The sequence below is a fragment of the Centroberyx affinis genome, unplaced genomic scaffold (genome assembly GCF_046629955.1).
Source record: "Centroberyx affinis isolate AG114_WGS23_722 - 3 ecotype Tasmania unplaced genomic scaffold, CSIRO-AGI_Caff_v1 ptg002840l_1, whole genome shotgun sequence".
In the NCBI taxonomy this organism is placed as follows: domain Eukaryota; kingdom Metazoa; phylum Chordata; class Actinopteri; order Beryciformes; family Berycidae; genus Centroberyx; species Centroberyx affinis.
The window spans coordinates 24,991-47,314 of NW_027280982.1; the positions used below are offsets into that span (position 1 = coordinate 24,991).

At 41.5% G+C, this 22,324-nt stretch overlaps 2 protein-coding genes across 3 annotated transcripts in view; one reads left to right on the top strand and one right to left on the bottom strand.

Annotated features, from left to right (window-relative positions):
• Positions 1-6,912, bottom strand: part of LOC139658157 (dedicator of cytokinesis protein 8-like) — a gene marked incomplete at its 3' end in the record, with an annotated part of 31,897 nt that extends 24,985 nt beyond the window's left edge. The window contains exon 1 of the mRNA XM_071536209.1: positions 6,725-6,912. Coding sequence (XP_071392310.1) covers positions 6,725-6,777 — 53 coding nt within the window. The remainder of the gene's footprint in view (positions 1-6,724) is intronic.
• A 1,145-nt stretch (positions 6,913-8,057) lies between these two features.
• Positions 8,058-21,350, top strand: cbwd (COBW domain containing). 2 transcript variants are annotated; one of them, XM_071536188.1, is made up of 16 exons: positions 8,058-8,138; positions 8,697-8,866; positions 9,130-9,216; positions 10,240-10,336; positions 10,787-10,878; positions 12,656-12,715; positions 14,065-14,102; positions 15,276-15,322; positions 15,911-15,997; positions 16,206-16,250; positions 16,981-17,037; positions 18,211-18,262; positions 19,812-19,880; positions 19,992-20,057; positions 20,192-20,318; positions 20,661-21,350. In XM_071536188.1, the coding sequence occupies exons 2-16, from the start codon at positions 8,752-8,754 to the stop codon at positions 20,732-20,734; spliced, it is 1,113 nt and encodes a 370-aa protein (XP_071392289.1). In that variant the 5' UTR covers positions 8,058-8,138; positions 8,697-8,751; the 3' UTR covers positions 20,735-21,350. The 2 variants fall into 2 exon arrangements, with proteins under 2 accessions (XP_071392289.1, XP_071392290.1); XM_071536189.1 differs by having other exon boundaries at positions 8,103-8,138; positions 8,724-8,866.
• Positions 21,351-22,324: the final 974 nt, after the last annotated feature.

A 22,324-nucleotide genomic window follows, 5' to 3' on the forward strand; every position in this document is an offset into this window, starting at 1 on the left:
TCAAGCTGGCAGCCATACAAACAGTGGAATAAATATGGTGTCCTGATTTAAGGGTCAGACCAAGGAAATCAACATGACAGAAGAATGGAGTAGCATTCACAAATACTCATACATCGGGTAAATGGGGATGTGGAGGGTGTGTGTGTGTGTGTGTGCCTGTAGTTCTCCAAAAAGAGGCGAAAAGAAGCAGAACAGACACTAACAAGAAGAGAACCAGTGTCCCAATTTGTTGCACACATCTCGTCTCTCCTCAACGCTGAGCAAAAGCACTGTCTATTTCTTTATAATTAATCTACCATATCATTGGACCCCCACCAAATCCTACACAGTAACTGCTTTATTCTCTGCTGCTCAGTGATGAAAGGCCACTTGTCTGCTTTTGTGTGTGTAAGTGTGTGTGTGTGTGTCAGAAGTAGTGTATTGCGACATTGACACATTGGAAAGAGTTGGAGGGCAAAGACAGGCTCGACCAAATGGGTCACATTCCCAACCACTTCCCCTGTGGTCAATCTCCTGCCTTCATTAAGTCCCCATGGCCATTGTTACGACGGCCCTGTCCCTAATTACAGCCACAAACTCGTAAACACCAACGCAATGAAGGAATGCTGGCATGTCAAATCCACACAAGCTGCTATGGAGTTATGGAGATTGTGAAATTTGTAAGACTGTTTCATGTAAGCTTCCAAAAACTAATATCCTCAATGTACTACAGAAACAATGAATCACCAAAAAAAATAACTTTTCAATAATCAAGAAAAGCTGGTTAATGTTCTCCATTTCCACATTTTACTTAATTTATTTTCAAGGGCTTTACCGAAGAACACAATATCTACTGCAACTTTGACATACTGTATATGCACATGCTGTACATAACACTTCCCCCTCCCTCCTGACAATCACACCACATGGTGAGTAAAAGCAGTAAATAAACAAGGAAGGTCAAGGCATGGGTGGGAGAACAATATACAAATTTACACAAAGAGTAAAGTCCATCAGTGCAGTTATTTACCCAGGTAGTCCCATATTAAAAATATCTTACAAGAGAGACACGGATAAGAAAGCAGCATCATGACAACCAACAATGCAAGAATGTACATGATCAAAAATGGCATTAAATTAATCACATGAAGGCTATTACTACACACATATACATGCTGATATGCACAGTTTGTGCGCACACACACACACACGCGGACACACACACAGAAAGGTATGCATGGCCACATTATCAACTTTCACTGCTATCATTGCTAACAACAGAGCTGTGTTATGCAATACTCACTTGTCCAAAAGTCACTCTTAACCTAATCCTGCAGAGTTCTCAACACATTTTAACCCTTCTTTAACTCAGAAAGTTGACTACAGCATAACAGAGAACTAACATGGGGGAAGGGAGGCTTACACACACCACTCACACCTGCAGCTCAGTACAACCACAGTCCTGCACTGCTGGCCACTGAGCAGCTCTATCGCAGCAGTTAGGGCTGTGCCTTGCTCAAGGGCACTTGGACAGTGGCTGCATTAGTTGCACCTTGGTTGCACCTTGCACTAGTGTCCCTCCAGCCACACACTTCTTAAAGTATTAGGCTACCTGTGGTGGATGAGTTGAGCCCGGCCCCCCCCCCCCCGATATGTGAAGCGCTTTGAGTGCCTAGAAAAGCGCTATATAAATGTAATCAATTATTATTACCTCCTCTTATGTATGAATGTCTAAATAATGAATTAGAGCTGCAACGATTAATCGATTAATCGATTAGTTGTCAACTATTAAATTAATCGCCAACTATTTTGATAATCGATTAATCGGTTTGAGTAATTCTTTAAGAAAAATAAGTCAAAATTATCTGATTCCAGCTTCTTAAATGTGAATATTTTCGGGTTTCTTTACTCCTCTATTACAGTAAACTGAATATCTTTGGGTTGTGGACAAAACAAGACATTTGAGGACGTCATCTTGGGCTTTGGGAAACACTGATCGACATTTTTCACCATTTTCTGACATTTTATAGAGCAAACAACTAATCGATTAATCGAGAAAATAATCGACAGATTAATCGACAATGAAAATAATCGTTAGTTGCAGCCCTATAATGAATACATAAGAGGCCCAGGGTATACAACTTGTTCAGTCAGATTAATATATGTTTAGTTTGGTGGTTCTATTATTCAGTTGATGACCAGAAAAAAACATCCCAGAGCAAACAAGTTTGTCTTTTCTTCCCCAAGGGCAGATTGTGTGGTGGGTGTATTGTGCTTTTACCCAAGGCAATTTAAACCCAGTAAAACCTTCTAAACTTCACTTCTAAAGAAACTTGCCCTACCCGGCGTACAGTCTGAGCCCATAACCACTCCGCCACATTCTGTAAACATATGCTTTCTATATCTCTCGTTGACATTGGGCAGACAAAGCTCACGGCAGACATACAAACCCATACTAATACAAAACGCACATGTAAAGTGCCATGTGCATATGTACACAAGCTTGCATGCACACGTTTGCATGCACGCACACACGCGCACACACGTGCACAAACACACACACACACACAGAAGGCCTGTCTATAAAAAGACTAGGCGAGTAAAACAGTAATCAGCTCCTGCCAGCAGAGCCAAGCAGACATTATTTTACCACTGGTAGACAAACAGCTTGTCATGACAGACAGCATCTGTCATTCTCTTTAATGGGCCAGTGTCTTGGATCCTTTGTTACATAAGACCAAAGCTGTTCTTGTCAGGAAGACAAAAAGCAAAGCTTTGGATTTTGGTCATTTCAGCAAACTGTTGCCAACAGCAGCTTGAGTCATAAGCCTATCCTAAGCCTGCGTCTTGATAACTATTTTTGACTGAAACAACTATGAATGAATGAAGCAATGGATTCTTGCATTGGATTAACCCAATGAGAGCACTTCAAGGAACAAATATTTGACTGTCTGCTAATAACTCTCTGTCTCACTGTTCTTAACTGACAGGACAAAAAGGCCATGAGCATTGGTTACTCAAGGTCATGATTGTTTGAATAGGGAGAGTTCTGTAAAACACAGCGACACCACCCTCCTCTAACACAGGGCCGTCTCTGTCTGTAAAAACAGCATGTTATTGAAGTTGAGTGCTTTGGTCTCGAAAGCTCCTTCTGCAGCTTTTTTGTGCCGCACCAAGGCTTAGGGGTTCAAGTCTGTGATCTCTGAGAATGGCCATGGTGACATTCCCCTAGAGGCGCATTCTTCACCGCCGCTCTGTGGGTCCGATGCAGTCCTCCTAAAATATAATGTGAGCAGAGCCAACATCAGCAAATCAGCAGAGGTTGCCACTCCATTGAGCAATGCATGAGGGGCTCCCGAACCCTCTGAAGTAACAATTCAAATGAAAGGCTAGGCTAAGTAAATGTTGAAGCAGACTTCAGCACAGTGCTCAGCTTTTCAATTCCATCTCACTCAGAGAATATATTGTGTGGTTATGGTTGTTTTCCCAAAAGAACCACAGTCATCTGCTGGTATTGCAAGACATTAGTCACTCTTATCACAACAACAGCATCTTAGACATGTTGCGGGTCCATCATCATCACAACATAATAATACAGTCAGACCAGCTAGTTAATGCTGATGAGGACCCTTAAACACCTGTATGATGCTGGATTCCTGAGAAAACCTGGTGTCTCTAATTTAGCCCTTTTAATACTTTAATGAGCCCAGATCCCAATGTAAGATTGCGAAATTTGGGGCTCGGAGTGAAAACCCTTAAGCACCCCTTCCCTACAGGAAAGAAGCAGGCCCTTTTGTCAAGTCAGGCTATCTATGCAGGCCTGCACTTGCTGTGTGTGCATAGGGTCTGTTCCTGTCAGCATTTCTGGAATCACTGCCCCACCATTCCCCAAAGGGTACCAGACTCTAAAATTGCAGTATCCCTGCTACTCACTGCTACGCTTTTACTGTTAGGCCCACCTGATAGTCAGATCTATAATTCTACCCGGGACGACCTGTATTTATGTTGACTGTGCATGTTCTGACTCCCACCAGGCATACTGCTCAGTCAGACAGGCTATAATTATTATTATCATTATTATCAAGTCATTCCACTGGAGGTGGGTGGCTCCCTGAACTTGCGTCTTCATAGTCTAAAAAAAAAAATCCTACTCCCAAAGGTCTTCTCTCCTTCATCTCAACTAAACTGGGAACACAGGAAATCAGAGAGCGGTGTGGCGGACATGAAAACAGGAGGAAGGTGGGCCGAGGGGATGCCCCCACTGTGCGTCTCATACTATCATATGCCTCCAGACTTAATGGGTCTTAGTGCTATCAGTGCCATCACCGCTCGGCTTCCTGTCAGAGGGAGGCGCACACAAACACAACATCATCTGGCAGGAGTCGGGTCACACGCTGCTCCGAGGGTGAAAGTGTGGCCGAAAGGAAACTTCAGATGGAAGCAACTTCATGCGGGATTTGAATGCTTCTACCACAACGCTAGTCGTTTATCAAAAGTCTTTAGTGTATAAGTCTATAGCTCAAGGGTCCACCCACACCCAGGAGGGTTAACAGATGTCATTAGGCAAAACCCAGAGGAAATCAGATGCAACTCAATCCCGATCCCCCAGCCACTTAGAGTATTGAACGACAGAGGCCCCATGTCCACAGCTGTCCTCACACCTGCTGCCATATGCTAGTAGTGAAGAACATCATGTTCAATGGTAGAGTGTTAAGCGTCAAGTCCGAATGAACACCCACAGAAAAATATGGCTGCATCCACATTATATCCAGCCGTCAAAATGTATGTTGCGCTGTAGTATTTACTTCAGCATTGTGAATGCTTCACTGACACAGTTTTTTTTACTTCTCTTTCATCCCCCACTCTATCTGGACTATGAAGAAACACGTATTTCCTGATTTAAAACTGCCATGAAGAAAAAGCGAAGTGAAACCTAAGCAAAGCTATGTCAAAAAGGGCAGGATTTCCTTCACACTCCATCCTGATAGAGAGATAGAGAGAGGACTAGACATGAGGACTGACAGGACATGTATGTGCTGTATAAAACCTTGGTAAAAAGCAGTGTAAAATAAAAAACAGCTGTGATTTTGTTTGAATTGGTTACTTTTAGATGGATCTACTTTAGGGTTCATTCAATGCTACCAAATCAATATGAAAATTATTTAATGTTAAATACCAAGGGGGTTTTCCTCACCAAAACTCCCTGAACACAACACTTAAAAACAAATCACTGTTGTTTTTGGCCCATGCTGTTCAACACATTATCACACAGAGGCAGACAGATCTATTTGCTGGCTCATCACTGGATTCAGACTGGGGACTCACGATCCTTTACTCCTCTCAGCAGCTGAGCTCAGCTCTACACAGGAGGTATCCAGGATTTCGCCTAGCTTTTAAACAAGCATATGGTGGCGGATGGAGGAGTCCAGACTCTGTAATAGCACACAACAACATTTAAAAACCAAGAGAAGGTTATTGGAACTCTTTCAGAGACACTGCGCATGAAGGCATCAGTGTAACTGCTTCAAATGCCCTATGCAAGGAAAATACTGTATATTACATATTACATATACTATATTTTACATTCTCGCTCAAGTGGTGTCAGAAAACACTTATGAGGGCCGACTAAAAGCTGCAGAAGCAGTGAAAACTGGTATTTGGGTCTGAGTGATTTGAAGGGGGATCAATGGGGATTAAATGAATGCCCCTTAACTCTAATAGGAAATATGAGGGAAAACAACAATTTGCCTCCCGATCATCCTCCACAAATTTGACCAAAAATAAGCCCTGTAGCCACTCATCACTGTCCACTTCTGCTGAACTCTCTCCCACTTCAGAGTGAATGAACTCCAGTGCACAGTGTGTTAAATGGCTGTAACATCACACACAGACTGTACAAAAAAAAGCACTCAACTCGAACTGTCCTATTGTTGTGTGAGAAGCCTAGGAGAAGCTCTATATGCCTGTGTGTGCCTGCTAGCCATAGGAAGTATTGGTGTTTGTTTTAATGAGCTGTACAGCATAAGCATGGCACACAATGGACTCCCACGTACAGTACTTCCTCCACACCTGGCCAGTGGCACAGCAGGAACTATGATCACATCCCTCCTCATTTATAGCAGCTCAATTGGGTTAGCAGACCTTACACATACACACACACACACACACACACATACCAAAGGAAATGATCATAAAGCACAGCCCTAGATATAGAAACAGCCTATTCCTCATGAGGGGGAAATGGCACTGACAAAGCTACTACAGAATATAGATTTAGTCGTGTCAGCTTTACTGTAGAAGCCTGGGAGGTTCAGTATTGCCTCTTTGAGCTTTCTAGCCTAAATATTAACAATGAATAACACAATAATGAACCTACAGGAGAGTAGAGGTGTCACTACTAGAAAGATAGCTAGCCATGTGCTCTAATAAAACTGAACGACTGCCAAACATGATTTACTGTAGGAATTACGACAATGACGAAACATTAAGCAAAAACAGTGCGCTGCTTTACATCCATCGAGGCTGCTTTTCTACTTATGAAACAAACCGGACAGAGTGAACTACTAGCCGAGAAGTGCATTAACATTCACAACGTGTGGCTGCCTGCCTCACCGACACCGGAATCCCCTCCAACTCTCATGACAGCTCCCTCCAAGTCCTCGGGGGAGGTGCCAAGAGTTCACATTCACTGTTAACACCAAGGAAAAAAAAAAAAAAGCTGCGGCTATTACAGGAAGATGTTTACCTGTTGATTTTCAGAGCGAAAGCCCGTCGCTCTGCGCTCGCCAGGGAAGCCATGCGAGTTTGAACTCCGGTCTCTGGTCGAGCGGCGCTGGCTCCAGTGTTTTCCTGCGGGCTCCACTGCCTCTCTCTCTCTCTCTCTCTCTCTCTCTCTCTCTATCTCTCTCTCTTTCTTTCTCTCTCTCTCTCTCTCTCTCCCGCACCGCGCTTTGCCTATTGCACAAATGTCATCGCAACACTCATCTTGGCTTTCTGGGTGTAAACTTCCGCATTTGAACCATCCCGGAGAGAGCGAGAGGGAGAGAAAGAAAGAGAGAGAGAGAGAGATGGAGGGGAAGGGAGGGGGGGTGGTTGGGGGTCAGAGAGGCAGACACCGGCGGCCGGGTGGGAGGGGATGGGATGGATGAGACACGCGCGCGCTCTCTCGCTGCTGAGATAAGCCCTCTGGTTTGCTTAATAAGCAGTCTGGGTTTTTCTATTCTCTCTCTATGTCTCTCCCCCCTCCCTCTACTCTCTCTCTCTCTCTCTCTCTCTCTCTCTCTCTCTCCCTCTGTTGTTGTGTGTGTGTGTGTGTGTGTGTGTGTTGGAGAGAGGGAGAGAGAAACCAACCCTAATTTCAGATGACTAAAAAAAACTAATTGTCCTATAATATCCCTATAGGGACTTATAGTGCGTCTGTGCTGCTCAGTTGTGAGTTTATATTCATGTTTTTTTTGTTTTGTTTTTGTATCTCCCATGGTGCCACTATTACTATAATATTAATTTAGGGAGTTAAACCGTTTGCGTAGCGATAGTGAGGTTATAATTATCTTACTGTACTTTGTGGTATTTTTATCTTCTACTGTACCACTATAATATTTCTAGAATGCTCCTATAGGCCTATGGACTCGAAGTGTCTGTGATGTTAATTTGTATTGTAGCCTATCCCTCTAAAATTATATATTTTTCGTTAGGGTAAGCCGATATTTTTGTTTCCTTCATAACAAACATGTCCACATCTCTTCATACCAAACTGTATGTTGTACAAACTGCATGTACTTTGTGGCAGGTGTCTGACTGCAATAAACTGGTTTCTCTCGCCCTCTTGTGGCCAACGCTGCGCATCACACCGCCTTTGCTGTATTCCGAGAAAGTAGAATTGACGGGGAGGAAAAGTTGGCGTCGCATTCATTTGTTCGTGCATTTCATTACACGCAAAGCTTGTAATTTTCCCCCAATTTACTGTCATGCTCTCCTGTAGCTCCCCCTCCAGGTTCGGTGTCCTGACCGCTATGCAGTAAGCGGAACCATTGCCACTTCCAGATTTGACCGGACCCTCGACAGTGCTGCACACTGTCAAAACCAACGGCAACATCCCTGCCGAGGCGAGCATTACTGTGAAAACTCGGAATTTCTTCATTTATCACACGAAGAATCAGGTAATTATTTTCTAGCCTTCGTAAATCAAAGGAAGGTGGGTTTGCTTTACTGTCATGGCTTATTGCGCAGGCAGAAAGGGATAAAGCCCATGTAGACCACGCATGCTCATACTGTATGCACTCTGGTGATTATCATGGGAGTATTATATTACGGTGATTAAGAGTGAGTGGTGGTGACTGACCTGTAGCTTCTGTGGCGAGCAAGTGAATGTTATTTCTTTCTTTGTACGCGTTAAGTATTGTCAAGACTCGTATCGAGGGATGTAAAACCACCAAAACTGACTTTACACACCTTTTTATTTACAAAATAGAGTTTACCCACTTTGTTTAAGCTCTGACACATTACTTTATGAAGTAAATTCGTATATATCGTAGTAAATGATGTAGGTTGTATAAGGATATAGTCTTTAAATGAAATAATTTATGCTTTTCTGACAATATGCTTGATTTCATGTTCATGGTTGTTTGCCTAATAAGTATCACCGGCTGTCATATTTTACCCACCTTTTTATTTGCTTGCTGCTCAGATTAATTAAATCTCTCTGTGTACTTAATCAGATCAGGTCCATCTCTGTCTGCCTGTAGTCAGACGTTGGTTCCCACTACTTCCAGTATGGACGGCATGGTGATGGAGGAGGAGGATGACTGCCCAGAGTTGGTGCCCATCGACACCCAGCCCGGCGCTGCTGCTGAGCAGATACCTGTCACCATCATCACTGGGTACCTGGGTACGAGACTGGCTGCGTTAGTCACCGCTTTAATGAGCTTATGAAGGAGATTATACACTAGCACGTTTGTAAACAGTCCATCCTTGTAATTAAAACGACCCAGAGTCCTGGACTAGCTTATTCAGTGTTTGGTCCTGCTTTCATAATGACTAAAGGTTGTTTACGTCATCAGTCTTCACAAAATGTTACTACTCATGCTGCTACTACTGACTGATTTACTAAATACCTACTTCCTTACAAATCAGATGTCTATTTCTTTTTAGGTGCTGGGAAGACAACACTTCTGAACTATATACTAACAGAACAACACAACAAGCGAATTGCCGTCATACTCAACGAATTTGGAGAGGGTAAACTATTGCTATCCTATTGGAAAATCAAATTTTGGGAGTTATGCTTTCAGTGGTGGATACATTCTAACTGCATTGTGCAATGTTTCTACACTTACATCCAAACTGCAATGGATTATGTTAGGGCCAAACAAAGATGTACTATATATAGGCTTTAATCTAGATTTGATGGCTAGCTGGTGATTGCTGTGGTTTTCCCACAGCTCTCCACAAGAGAGCAGCAAACTAACACTTTGATTTGAACCCCGAGAAGCCGGTAGAAGAACCTCAATCAAAGTCTTGGTTCAGCCAGCTGCAGTTTAGAAAGTCTACTAGTTTGTATTAGGATGACTGTGTTGTGTTATCTTTCCCCTATACTGCTCTTTATAGAACTCATTTTAAGAGAATGTCAAGGGATTGAATTTTCAAGACAATTTGTAGGCAGTCTTGGTTTAAAAAGTTGTGATCAGAGCAGCAGGCAGACAGTTTGGCTATAGCAGTTTTTGGAGGCAGTCATGTACTGTAGGCTCTTGTCCCATGCCTATTGCTATGAGTTTTAGAAAGTTTAGCTTCTTAACCATAGTAATTCTCTGAAGGGCATGGAGGCATACTGCAACCAACACATTAGTTTTTATAAAACAAGGTACCCATTGAAAGGCCATGCAAGTATTAAAATGTCTTAAATACAGTTATTTGTGGTCTAATGTTTTCACCATGTAACAGGGTTTGTAGTACAATATGCTTCATATTTGCTTTCATGTCCCTTAACAATTGATTTCCAGTTGTCCTTTTTCTTACACTACGCATTTATAGTTTCACAATTTTCATCAGCAATCAGAAATAGGCAGGTTTTCCCAACTTTGTTTCTTTATTTTGGTCTGAAATTTGGTTCCAGGTAGCATTAAAAAGTCTTAAATTTGGCTTTCTGAAACCTGCAGATACAGTGTAAAAGTGACAGCAACATGTAATCTTTGGTACTAACTGGTCAGTCTCTGTCTGTCAGCGGCTCTCGTTCTGATCACAGTCCTGCTCCTCTCCCTGCAGGCAGCGCACTTGAGAAATCCCTCGCTGTGAGCCAGGCAGGAGAGCTGTATGAGGAGTGGCTGGAGCTCAGGAATGGCTGCCTCTGCTGCTCTGTCAAGTATGTACACCGATTGTAGCCTGTTTACAATATAAAACTGATATTATAGAGTTTATTGTAATAGAAGTAAAGGGTTGCTTTTATATTGTGGCTTTGTTTTTGTTTCAAATTGTGTCATATAGTGGAAATTGCTCAGCCAATGCCCAACCATTTATATATATGTTGGAACTAATTTGTGTAATAATTGTTTGGATATGATATAATGGAGTAATAATATATATAAATGTGCAGTAATAATAATGGATACACTTATGATGACATTTTATATTTGTTGTATTTAAGTGTCATACAACACAATCCATGCATCACGTTGCAGTTGTGTATAACATCATCAGTATAGTCCTAAATGAACATACAAATAAAATAAGTTGATGTTTTTTGTTGATATTATGTTGATCAGTTCAACATATGCCATTCTTAATCATTAGTGGTTGTTCCTTCACTTCTCAGGGACAATGGTCTTAAAGCCATAGAGAATCTGATGGAGAAGAAAGGAAAGTTTGACTACATCCTATTAGAAACCACAGGACTTGCCGATCCAGGTAATGCACATCTGACTTATGTTAAAGTACAAGACAGGAGTAGCATTTTCACAGAAATTCATTTGGTTGTCAATTAGACCATTGTTTTTTCTACATTACTGATTTTCTCTTACACTACTTCCCTATATTATCAAGGCTTCTATGAACATACAGCAGCTGAGAGCCATATTAGAGTTTAGAGTTGGTTGATTGTCCATTATCTACATTACCATTCTGCACCTTATATAAGGAAATGCTCTTTAGCTTAGAATGCTGCCCCTCCCCTGGTCAGTCTGTCTCCTTACATTAATTAGAACAAGTTCCCATTTCCCAGTTTCGCCTGATGAACATTCAACCTAGTGATGCCATTGAGCCCTATGTTTTTTTCTTTATGTGTCTAAAATAACGGTTCCACCTCTGCCAGTGACTTTGTGACACCTGCATCTGAAGTTAAATATGTTGTAACTCTAAGGTCCAACTCTGCGTTGCTGTGACAGGGCCATGGAGGGAATATCCAAGGAACCTATTTCCATCAGGGCAGCCGAAAAAACTATCAGGCCGTTTAGCTCTCAGGTTTGAATTAGGAAATCAATAGCAGGCCATTATGGGGCGAGTCCTGTGACGACTGGGGTGTGTCGCTAAGTGACAGGTGTCAGGAGGCGGGGGTATAGCCAGTCACACACCACTTGGCCACACAGACAGAATCAGCAGAGCGTACTCAGCCTGGGACTGTCCTCACTCCTCTGCCATGTCATTGGCTGAGACAGGCTTGTTATTGACTAGGACAGTGCTGTCATTGGCCCAGACAGCGCTGTCAATCACACGGCTCCCAGGGGGTTCGCCCCTCCCATTCAGGAAGGAGTTGGATGAGTTATGTGCGGCATGCCACTCAAAAACAGTGTTTTCATTACCCGTCTATCAAATATTTACAATGCTTTCTTATTCTCGCTTGACGGTTTGACAAAAGTGCATTATGTGAACAAGCTGGGGCTGGCATGGTAACATAGGGTCTTGGAATAACCGCGTCCACAGGAAAATAGAAACAAACCAAATGTACCAGCAGGAGATAAACAATTGAAAGCTTCTGATATTGGTTTTATCTGGTCCACAGAGTTCAACTAGAATACATGCATACAGTATTTCTGGAAATACTGCAACACAAAAACTTTATATGTGGCTCAAATTTTCCAGTTACAGCAAAACCTTCCTAATCCAAAGACCTCACAAATGGAGCTCACTGAATACTGGGACAACTGAAATACATTGAAATAGTGTCCAAAACGTATTGGAAATATGGTACAGTTGGTGCTTGCACATGTATTCCAAAACTCACTGTACAGTCAGATTGGCTGTTTGAAAGGATTTCCATTAGCTCTAATACACTTATTACATTACAGTGATATTATCACATATTTTTGTTCAGTTTTGGTTTTATCAGTTATCTCCAATGTCTGAGGATCAGACAGTGTCTGGCTTCCATCAAAGCCATTTGCAGTGGTCGAGTATATTAGAGTAACGTATTTCCATGTAACACACCAGGTGATTGTGCTTTTATGTATACTGTTCTCTATACAGGTGAAGGCTCTACGCCAGAAATGTTGGTGATGGTTTAATGAGTAATTGTATTGGAACATATATAAAAAAAGAAAAAAAAAAGAAGAAAACAGTATGGCCTCTATTAACTTGTTGGAATACTGGAATAGTCTTTCTCTGCCCCACACTGTGAACATTTTAGATTTGTATGTTCTATACACTTCACTCATTTACATCTAACATATGAATTCTTGTCCTATGGCAGGTGCTGTGGCCTCCATGTTCTGGGTCGATGCTGAGCTAGGTAGTGACATCTATTTGGATGGTAAGAGATTTGTAATGACACGGTGTGATGTCTTTTTGTCCCAATAGATGGTGGAACTATGGATCGGACTGTGTTAGTCTGTCCATCAAATGTGATTTCTCAGGTGATTTCTCTCTCAGACATCTCTGGTCTGATTTTGATTACATTTGGAAGGATGATGCACCTTCACGCTGTGTTCCAGCTTTTAAAAAATTACACTGATACTCCAAACATCACTGGTCCGGTCCGATTTTGACAAATCTCGGAGGGGTGATGCTTTTTGGCACTGTGTTCTGGCATTTAAAAAATTAAACCAATTGGCCTAATGAGGACGCTATAAATAAAGGTCTAAATTTTCGAGCCTTGAAAGGCCATAACTGCTACATCACTAAGGCTGGGTATTGGCAAGGACCTCACGATACGTTACATATCACAATACATGGGTCACGATACGATACATATTGCGATACATTGCGATATGATACATATTGCGATACATTGCAATACTAAATAAATTTTAAAATAGAGCTGAAAATACAACTTGCTGTGTACCACCTGGGTAGTCTAATATGTACATCACATTATATTGATAACTCAGCGGACAAATTGAGTCAAAACTATTTAATTCAAAGGGATTTGAGGGAAATTTAAGGACATTTTAAATCCGTTTAAAACTGAATAATAAAATAAAATGAATATTTTTTTTTTTTATGTATCAATACGAGGGGCTGGAAAATCGATACAGTATCATGGAAAAAAATATTGCAATACTCAGCTGTATCGATTTTTTTGCACAGCCCTATACATCACTAGTCCAATTTTTATGACACTTAGAGGGACAATACATTTTGGCACAGTGTCATGGTGTTTAAAAACATTACACTGATTGGCCTTTTGGAGGTGTTATAAATTAAAAATCAAACCAACTGCTACACTGACTGACATGAAACTTGGAGGAATGATGCATCTCATTTCTGATAAGCCCAAAGGGTGCCTGCATCATTCATGAGGGACGACATGTTTACTTGTTGATTTTGTTGTTTGTGTATCTGTGTGGTTGGTGCGTGTGTATGTGCATGTGCACTGTATGGGTCTTCATTTGGGAGCGTCGTCGTTGTCTTAAAGCCCTGTGTTCCAGAAAACACAGAATGCGTGGAATGGTCTCTCGCTCTTCAGATTGAATACTCAGCTGTCTGCACTGCTGTGACAGACTCGCAGACCAAAAGTGGACTTTGAAAGACTCAGAGAAAGTGGCTTAGACAAACAGACTTGGCCAAACACCAAAAGGCTGCTGCAATTCATAAAAGAATGTGCACAGGTTCTGTTGTCGCCCTCAAACTCATCATATACTTTTGTTCATCTCTTCTCAGGCATTATCACTGTCATCGATGCTAAGTATGGATTGCAGGTATGTTTTAAGAAGACGTGGAGCCTTTTCATTTTGGAAATATCATGTTGTTGCCAGTTTCAAATGCTGCAAAAAGCATTAGTGGCATATTATTCCAAGCAATAACTCCTATTTTGCCTGCTGTGAAGTTGAAGCCACAATAAGCTGCTGAACTTGTGAGATTGTTCTTAACTACCCATTGAATTGCAACACACACACACACACACACACACACACACACACACACACACACATCCTGCCCACCCTAGTGTTGTGGTATTTAAAAGGAACAGGGCAAGTGACACCTAGATAATGGGCTCTAATTTGAAGGTGTCATGCTTGGTGAGGCGACACATTTCATGGCCTATAGGTGCTGCCTCTGTCTTCACACGGGGAGGGAGAGGCAGCGAAAGAGCGATGAAGAGATGGGGGAGAAAGGGAAATAAGGGCAGAGAAAAGAGAGAGAGAGGATGATTCAAAGTGAAGGGGTAATTGATATCAGAGATGTGACCGTTGTAATAGGACTGTCACAGCCACTCGCCCACCTCTTCCCCTCATCTGTCCTGTGAAATAGCCGAGTTCACTTGAGCCCTTGGCCTCACATCCACCGCAAGGCCTTTGTCTCTAGGTACAGGGGTTTAGGCTGTGGAAGGGGAGGGGGAATCGGTCATTCTTTGTTTTGTTTTGGGTTTTTTTCATTTTTGTCACTCATTCCTTCTGAGAGGAAGCGGTGGAGATGCGTGCAGTGACAGATTGATGTCAGATTGACGCTCTGGGGGTCAGCATCCAGGGTTAGACCTCCTGCTCCATCTGTTATTACATATTAAACTGTTTTTGGGGGAAATGCTTCTCACTCCGGCCCTGATGGAACCACAGGAGACAAACAGAAAATGAAAAAGCCGGTCTCTTGTGGTTTCAGATGTTTAGCAAGTCACTTACTTTGCAGAGATTGAATATAGGCCTAGCTGATACACAAATTTCTTTTTATCAATTTATCTGTCACTTTTTGTGTTGGCTGTTGCATTATCCTAAGTTAAATGTTGAGGGATTTGAGTGATGTTTTATTTTTAAAGAAAGTTTTGCTAAATGGAGGAAGGCTAGGGGGTCAGCTCTAGCAATTTTCCATTTTCCATAAAATTTTTTCACTTTCTGGATGAGTGTCTAACTCATGTCCACTATGTCTGCTTTCTGTAGCATCTAACAGAAGAAAAAACAGATGGACTAGTCAACGAAGCAGCCAGGTATGTTCTCTCTGTCTGTGTGTCTGACAGCCTGCTGTCCACCTAACTGTCTCCCTGCATGTCTGTCTGTTTGTCTCATCTGCCCTCCGCTGTGCCATCTTTCTTCCAGCAGCTGCTTGGTGGTGTTGTTGTTGAGCAAATACACTGATGAATAAAGACCAGTTGCATGGCCCTTTGCATTCTGTGTCTTTGTTTGTGTTTTCACCTCTAAACTAAACAGTGGTCGGCTCCCATTTGAGTTTGGCATGTATTACCCTCTGCCACCCGCTCACATACACACACCCAACCACCCGCCCACGAACACTCGCGCACACACTTGGGAGGCAGCCCAGCAGGTAGCAAAATGTTTATGTGATTATGTGATTCAATAATTGGCATCAGTGCACAATTTGACATTTACTTGCAAGTAAGAAGTAAGCAGTGACATTCTGGTGTAGCTGGTCCAATGTTTGTACACAAGATCTCAATGTGGATAGTTCTCAATGTCAATTTCTATCACTGGCGTTGTGCATTGTGCAAATTGTGAAGATCATTTTCATGTGATGTGCTTGCCAAATAAACATAATTGTGAATCTTGTGTCATTTTAGGCAGATTGCCCTCGCTGACCTGACCATTGTCAACAAGACAGACCTGGTGAATGAGAAGGAGCTAGCTCAGCTCAAAGACACTGTCAGGTTAACATCACATACTTTATACAGCTTATCGTCTGACAACTTCTATTTTGTAGTTTCATCTAGGTTCTCATTATCGAGCTTGGTCAACATTTGGCCTCTTTGGCAGGTTAGAAAGAGTGGAGTTGAAGGAGGATGTGATGGTAAGAATGCGGTCTAATTGGTCTATTATCTTAGTACTAATGGCAACCATTTTCTTCCCTCACTCCAGGTCGATAAATGGTCTTGTCAAGATTCTAGAAACCCAGAAATCAAGGTGAGTTAATTTTTACTAACAAAAATTGCATGTTTTTCATGTGATAAGTTGATATATCTTTTCCCTGGCCAAGTTCCCTGCTTTGTTTTGTGTAATAGATGACCGCCCTCCTGCTTGCTGTTGCTGCTCAGATCTTTGTATCAAAGATGAAGCAGCTCAGGCGTGACATTGCATAAGAGAAGCCCCCTACATACACACACACACACACACACACACAAACTGCTGCCCCCTGAGTAAACACCGAGCCTCCAAAGGTGTCCAGTTACCCACAAGTCTTTTCCTCTCTGACCCTGTTTCTTCCAGCGCACGCAGTTGCATATGTGTGTGTGTGTGTGCATCATGCTAGGTGTGTGTGTGTGTGTGTGCGTGAACCCCCTGTGTTAGCATGTTATGTGTTATTAGACCCGGGTAGCATCTGGCTAACACAAGCGGTGTTCTCAGTGTGTATCAAAGGCTGGGTGTGTTTGGGCTCTGCTCTGCGCCCAGAGAGTTCAGACCAGGGCGAACAGATGAAAGACTCTGTGCAGCGAGGGGTTAATCAGAAAAACATTCATGCAGATTTTTCTTGAGTCGGTTACCACTTCACTTGGTTACCGTTAAGTTAGTTGTAACTGACACGCCGCAGTTATTGAGAGCTGAAATTTCCTGCTTCATTTTTACCCACTATGTTGTATGTGCATACTGAAATTAAGTGGGGAACATGTTGATTGTTAATGGTTTTCTTCCACAGGGTGGACCTCTCTGAAGTTCTGGATCTGCATTCTTTTGACAATAAGGATGGTGCAAAGTGAGTCTGTTATTTCCTATTTGGGTCTCATGTATAGAACTTCAACTTTATTCATTCAGAAATAAATCTATTTTTCTGTCATCTTGGCTTTTTTGTCAAAAACTTTCAACTTTTAAAACATGTTGTGAAACGTCAAGAATTTATTTTGACTCCAAAGACCTATCTCTGCATTGACGATCTCTATTGCTAGTGTGTCTGAACTGTGCACCCAGCAGTCTTTGATACTGCTGTTTACCATGTTTCTCTCTAATTAACAGACTCTTTTATAGAGCCTCCCTCTGTTACACCCCAGGGTGGTCGTCATATTGTAACCCCTGTAGAATCTCAGTGCCATGAATAGAGTCAGCGTTCATCCCTTCATGTGAATTAAATAGGCAGCGGTGTTAAAGCTCTGTTACATGCCCCCGGTCAGTGTCTCTGAGGCCAGCTGCAGAGGATTAGAGCTGTGTGTGTCCACTGGCTCCCAAGGAGTCTCCCTTGTCCCGACAGATAGCTCCTTTCCCCCTGCCTTTCAGAGCCCAGGCCCCTCCTCCCTAGAACCCACGCTGGCTGTTTGAAGCGGCCCCCTGCCGCTCCGCCTGTGTGGTACTAACAGCACACAGGGCTCAAGCTGCTGGACACAACATTTAGCCTCCTTGTGAGGTCAGGGAGAAGGAGGGGGCGGGGGGGTGAGGAGGTCCGACAGAGAGCAGAGGGGGTGTAGTTTGTTTGGAGGTGGTGGTGGGTGTTTTGTTTTTAGGATTTAATTGTCATCTACAAAATGATCACAATTACATTCAGAGTGGCAATAAGTATAGACAGTATAGCCTACCACAGAAATGAGGGCCAGGGAGCAAACATATAATATAATATCAAGCATAGATTTGTTACTTTAGATAGTTGTTATGTAGATATATTTACTGACACATGCTGCAAACCCAACTCCATAAAAAATTGTTATGTCTCCCAGAAAATCCCAAGCCAGTGCAGTGATGCAGTGTGCAAAAGTACACATGTAATTCGGCTGACACTGCCCCCAAATTCTGAATTCAAACTTTTGATATTACTGATGTTAGTAAAGGTAGTAAATGCAATATGGTTATCTTTTGAGGCTTTTATCTAGAAATTAGCCTCTTAGGTGAAATGGAACAGAATTTTTTTTAATGATGTTTGATAATTTCTCTCCTCTGAAAGTCTAGCAGAGAAGCTCCAGCTTGTGAAAAGTACAAGGCCACATCTGGACAAGGTATTGTTTGTATATTTGTCTGCTTTGAACTTTTGATTTGATTACTTTACACATTACTTCTTCCTATGCACCTCTATAATTTGTACCTGCTGATTTTACTTATTTCAACACACCGTTTCCCACAAGGTAAAGGGAATGCATTCTCCTCAGGCTGAAGTTGTGCCTTTCATTCCCTCGGGCCATGACACTGTAGTGAAAACTCCCCACCCCACTTTGGTTTTTTTGTGTTGGGATCAACTTGAGGCTTTTGATGTTGTCTTGTAACACTACAAATAGGTTCATTCTGGGTCATATACAGTATAGACACTGAATCACTTTCTGGTTTTGGCTAGACTGACCAGACTCTTGGCTAGATGTTATGGGTTTACAGTCATTTGGATTGGATCCAACTGTCATAAAAGGCAATATCCAGACCACTGTTTCCCCCTTTAGTGAAATGGAAAAGTACTACTTCTATACTCGTACCAGTGGTTGAAGAAAATATATACTGGGCTTAATATAATGGACTTAATCCGTGTCTGTTACACAGACACGGATTAAGCCCATTTCTTTTCAGTGAAAATCTCAATTGTTAAAATAATTTGTTCCAGGATTAGTCTTATACCATGTCTGTGAATGTTTCCATCAGGCACTAGACCTTGTCCTCATACCAATTAAGCCACATATTGTTTTCAGTTGCGTTTTATACCCATGACCTTTTATCACAGGATGAGGCAAGATGGGGGTTGTTTGTGTGGGGTGTGTGGGTAAATAAATGGTATTGTTGTCTGTTTTCTCCAGGTTCCCTTTCCCGCATGAAGCTCAACCTTCCTTCAAACCCTCACCTCCCCTCCACCCCCCTTTTCTCCCCCCTCTTCCCCATGTTGCTCTTTTCATGTAAATGAGAATGCTGTTTTTCTGTTGTTATACCAAATGAAAAGGAAGTGTGTAACCTTAACACTTCAACACAAAACCCCAAATATCTGCAAAGTGCCCTTTTAATGCTGTAAGGAAGTATGGAGAGGAGGGAGCGTATGTGAGAAAGAGAGAGAGAGGGGGGGAAGTAGGCAGATAAAGAGGGGTGTCGTTGCTGGGTTTCAGGTGCCGAGTAGAGTTGTGGTTTTTGACACATTCATCCACAAAGTCATCAGTTGTGGTGTAAAAACACTGCTTTTGTTTAACATTCATAATGACTTTGCTGGTTTCAGTAAACCTGCGAGATCATAGTTTAAAATATATTTCAGATAAATGTCGTCACAGAACTATGAGTTTTACTCGGAGCCTGAAAACATAAATCTTAAAACTTAACTCACTGTGAAATTGAGTGCCATCGGGAATATGTTCTCAAAATATTGTTTGTTTAACAATGGGTGCCATTTATCAGTATTTCAGTAAGTGAAAAACATTGAAAGGTACTGAAACTCTGGGCCAGGATTTAATTAATAAATCAAGCATGCCTAATGTTTAAAAAACCTAAACCAGCAGAAATGTTTTCTGATTGTATATATTAAAAAGATTTCCATAAATATCGGTTAGTATAATGCCCATTTGTTTTGTGTGTCATCCTCAGAGTATTCTGACTGTGACGTTTGAAGTGGCTGGAAATCTTTCAGAGGATGTCTTGAACACCTTCATCCAGGTACGCATACCACACATCGTTCACATCCTCTAGTTTGTATCCCAGCTGCCATTACTAATTGGCTCTAACACGGCCCTTTGAAAGGTGAACGCCTATTTTCCTCTGTTTCAGAATCTTCTATGGGAAAAGACGTTCAAAAACAAAGAAGGGCTTCCCATGACCGTCATTCGGTTAAAGGTACTCTAGAGCACAATGGTTAACCCAGTGGCAGCAGTCATCAATAACAACTGCTTTATTATCTGTATTAATCAGTTTCAGCTGCTTCATTCAGTATTGGTTAATGTGTTACTTGTGTGTGTGTGTGTTCTCAGGGCATAGTATCAGTTGCAGGTAAAGCCCACCAAGTGATGCTGCAGGGGGTCCATGAGCTGTATGAACTAGATGAGACTCCACAGCTTTGGGGGGAGGAACCTAGGATCAACCGACTGGTCTTTATAGGTATACATACACACACACAGACACACTTCTGTCGCATTTCTATTCTCTACCCTTTCATACATGCCTTTTATGTGGAATGCATCTTCTACATTGTTACACAATCAAAATTGGAATGAGTTGACCTCGACGAGTCTGATATTGAAAATCTGATGTCAAAGTAAAAATGATGTAAGTGCCGGGATGGGCACATAACTAGAGCCCATTTTGAGAACCGCTGCCCTAGATGACATGTACTGTGTGTGTGTGTGCACACGTGCATGTGTGTGCACGCTCTCAGTGTTGTTGTCTGTATAGCTCCTGCTCAGTTATATGTTCTCATGCTGTCTCCACTCTGCTCCATAGGTAGGAACCTGGACAGGGACATCTTACAGGAACAGTTCATCTCTACAGTGGTGCAAGTGGGGGACAAAAATTAGGCATCTGCTCCCCTCTCCTCTTTACATCGTAAACTGTCGATCCTGGTTGATCCTAATAATGTGGCTGGGATCATCCACAAACCTGGGACTATGCTTCAGAGATTCACTGCAGTTTGGTTTCTACAAGAGACTGAGTTATTCAGAGGATGGCTGAGGTTACTGTGAAGTAGTGATTCAATACAATAGTTTCAGATTGTGCTAATCCATTACTAACCACTTTAAAAGCTACATCAAAGCAAGAAGTGTTTATGTTGCTGCAGTGCTTGAGCTAATTGCTGGTGTTATGTTGTTTCTTAAAAAAGTGCTCCTCACCCTGGAAACCTAGTTTACAGGTAATATTAAACATGTGATTGATTTTTACAGATCCCCTACTCCATACATATTGGATGCACACACTCAGTTGCAAACATTTAACATTTGTAGCCAGATGTCCAGAGGTTTACTGTAATAACTACGGTGTATTTTTTCCATGAAGATTACGTAATAAAATAAGCCACTTTGCAAGTATGGAGCCTCATAGCTTTTGAAGTTGCAAAATGATCACGTATCAAATCTGGTACAAGACTGTACTTCTTTGTAAATGATGTAAGCCTATGTTTTTGACTTTGATAAATGATCCTGTATTTTTAAGTTATTCAAAATAAAGATTTTTTGAACTTCTTTCTCTGTGACTATTCTGATGTGCCTAGATAAAATGAGATGTTTTTAATCATTAGTAAAATGAGAAACTAAACCTGTTGGTTAGTTTTAACTGACAACTGACGACTATTACCACAACAATAGAGACAGAATGTCTTTGTGCTACGTGTTAAGCTAACGTGGTAAATCCACTATGATACTCCACAAAGTGCGTAAAATGCCCCCAAACGCATTAACATCTTAGGGTTTATTGTTATGAAGAGAAGGAAACGCAATTGTTTTTTTTTTGTTTGGTTTTGTTTTTTCAATTTTGCATATCCTGTCAATAGGCTTTGACTGGAAGGTGTTTGTTTCAGATCAGAATATTTCAGTTTCCTTGTAAACACTTATTTATTATTGAATTATTGATGTCATTGATAATTCGTTCATAAATGTTTTTGCTAACGTCGTGAAACACAAAGCATCTATGAAATTATTAAACGTTTTCAGTGTTTGCACGATTGTGAGTGCTCCCTATGGAAAGATAAATGGATAGATACTTTTATAGCCGTCTAAAACTGGATGGTTCAATAAACTCTCAATTCTCCACTACACTGGAACAGCTGTCCAGCTTGAATTTATTGGTTTATTTATGTTTAGACTACTGTCATACAGTGCCCATACAATACACTGCAAAAATACCTGGCATTGAATCAGGTTTTAAAACAAGTGTAAAAAAAAAAAAAAAAAAAACTGCAAGTGACACATTTTCACAATGTTAATCTCCATGTTCCATGTTTGACATTTTCTTGATAGTCTACTTATTTTGTTTCAAGATATTGACAATTGGAAAAAAAAATCAAGTGAGACTGCATTGGTAAAAAAAGGAATTTTCTCAAAACATTGGCAGAATTTTTCCACTTACAATTCAATCTGAGACTAAATGACATTTTTTGTATGTGAGATGCTGTT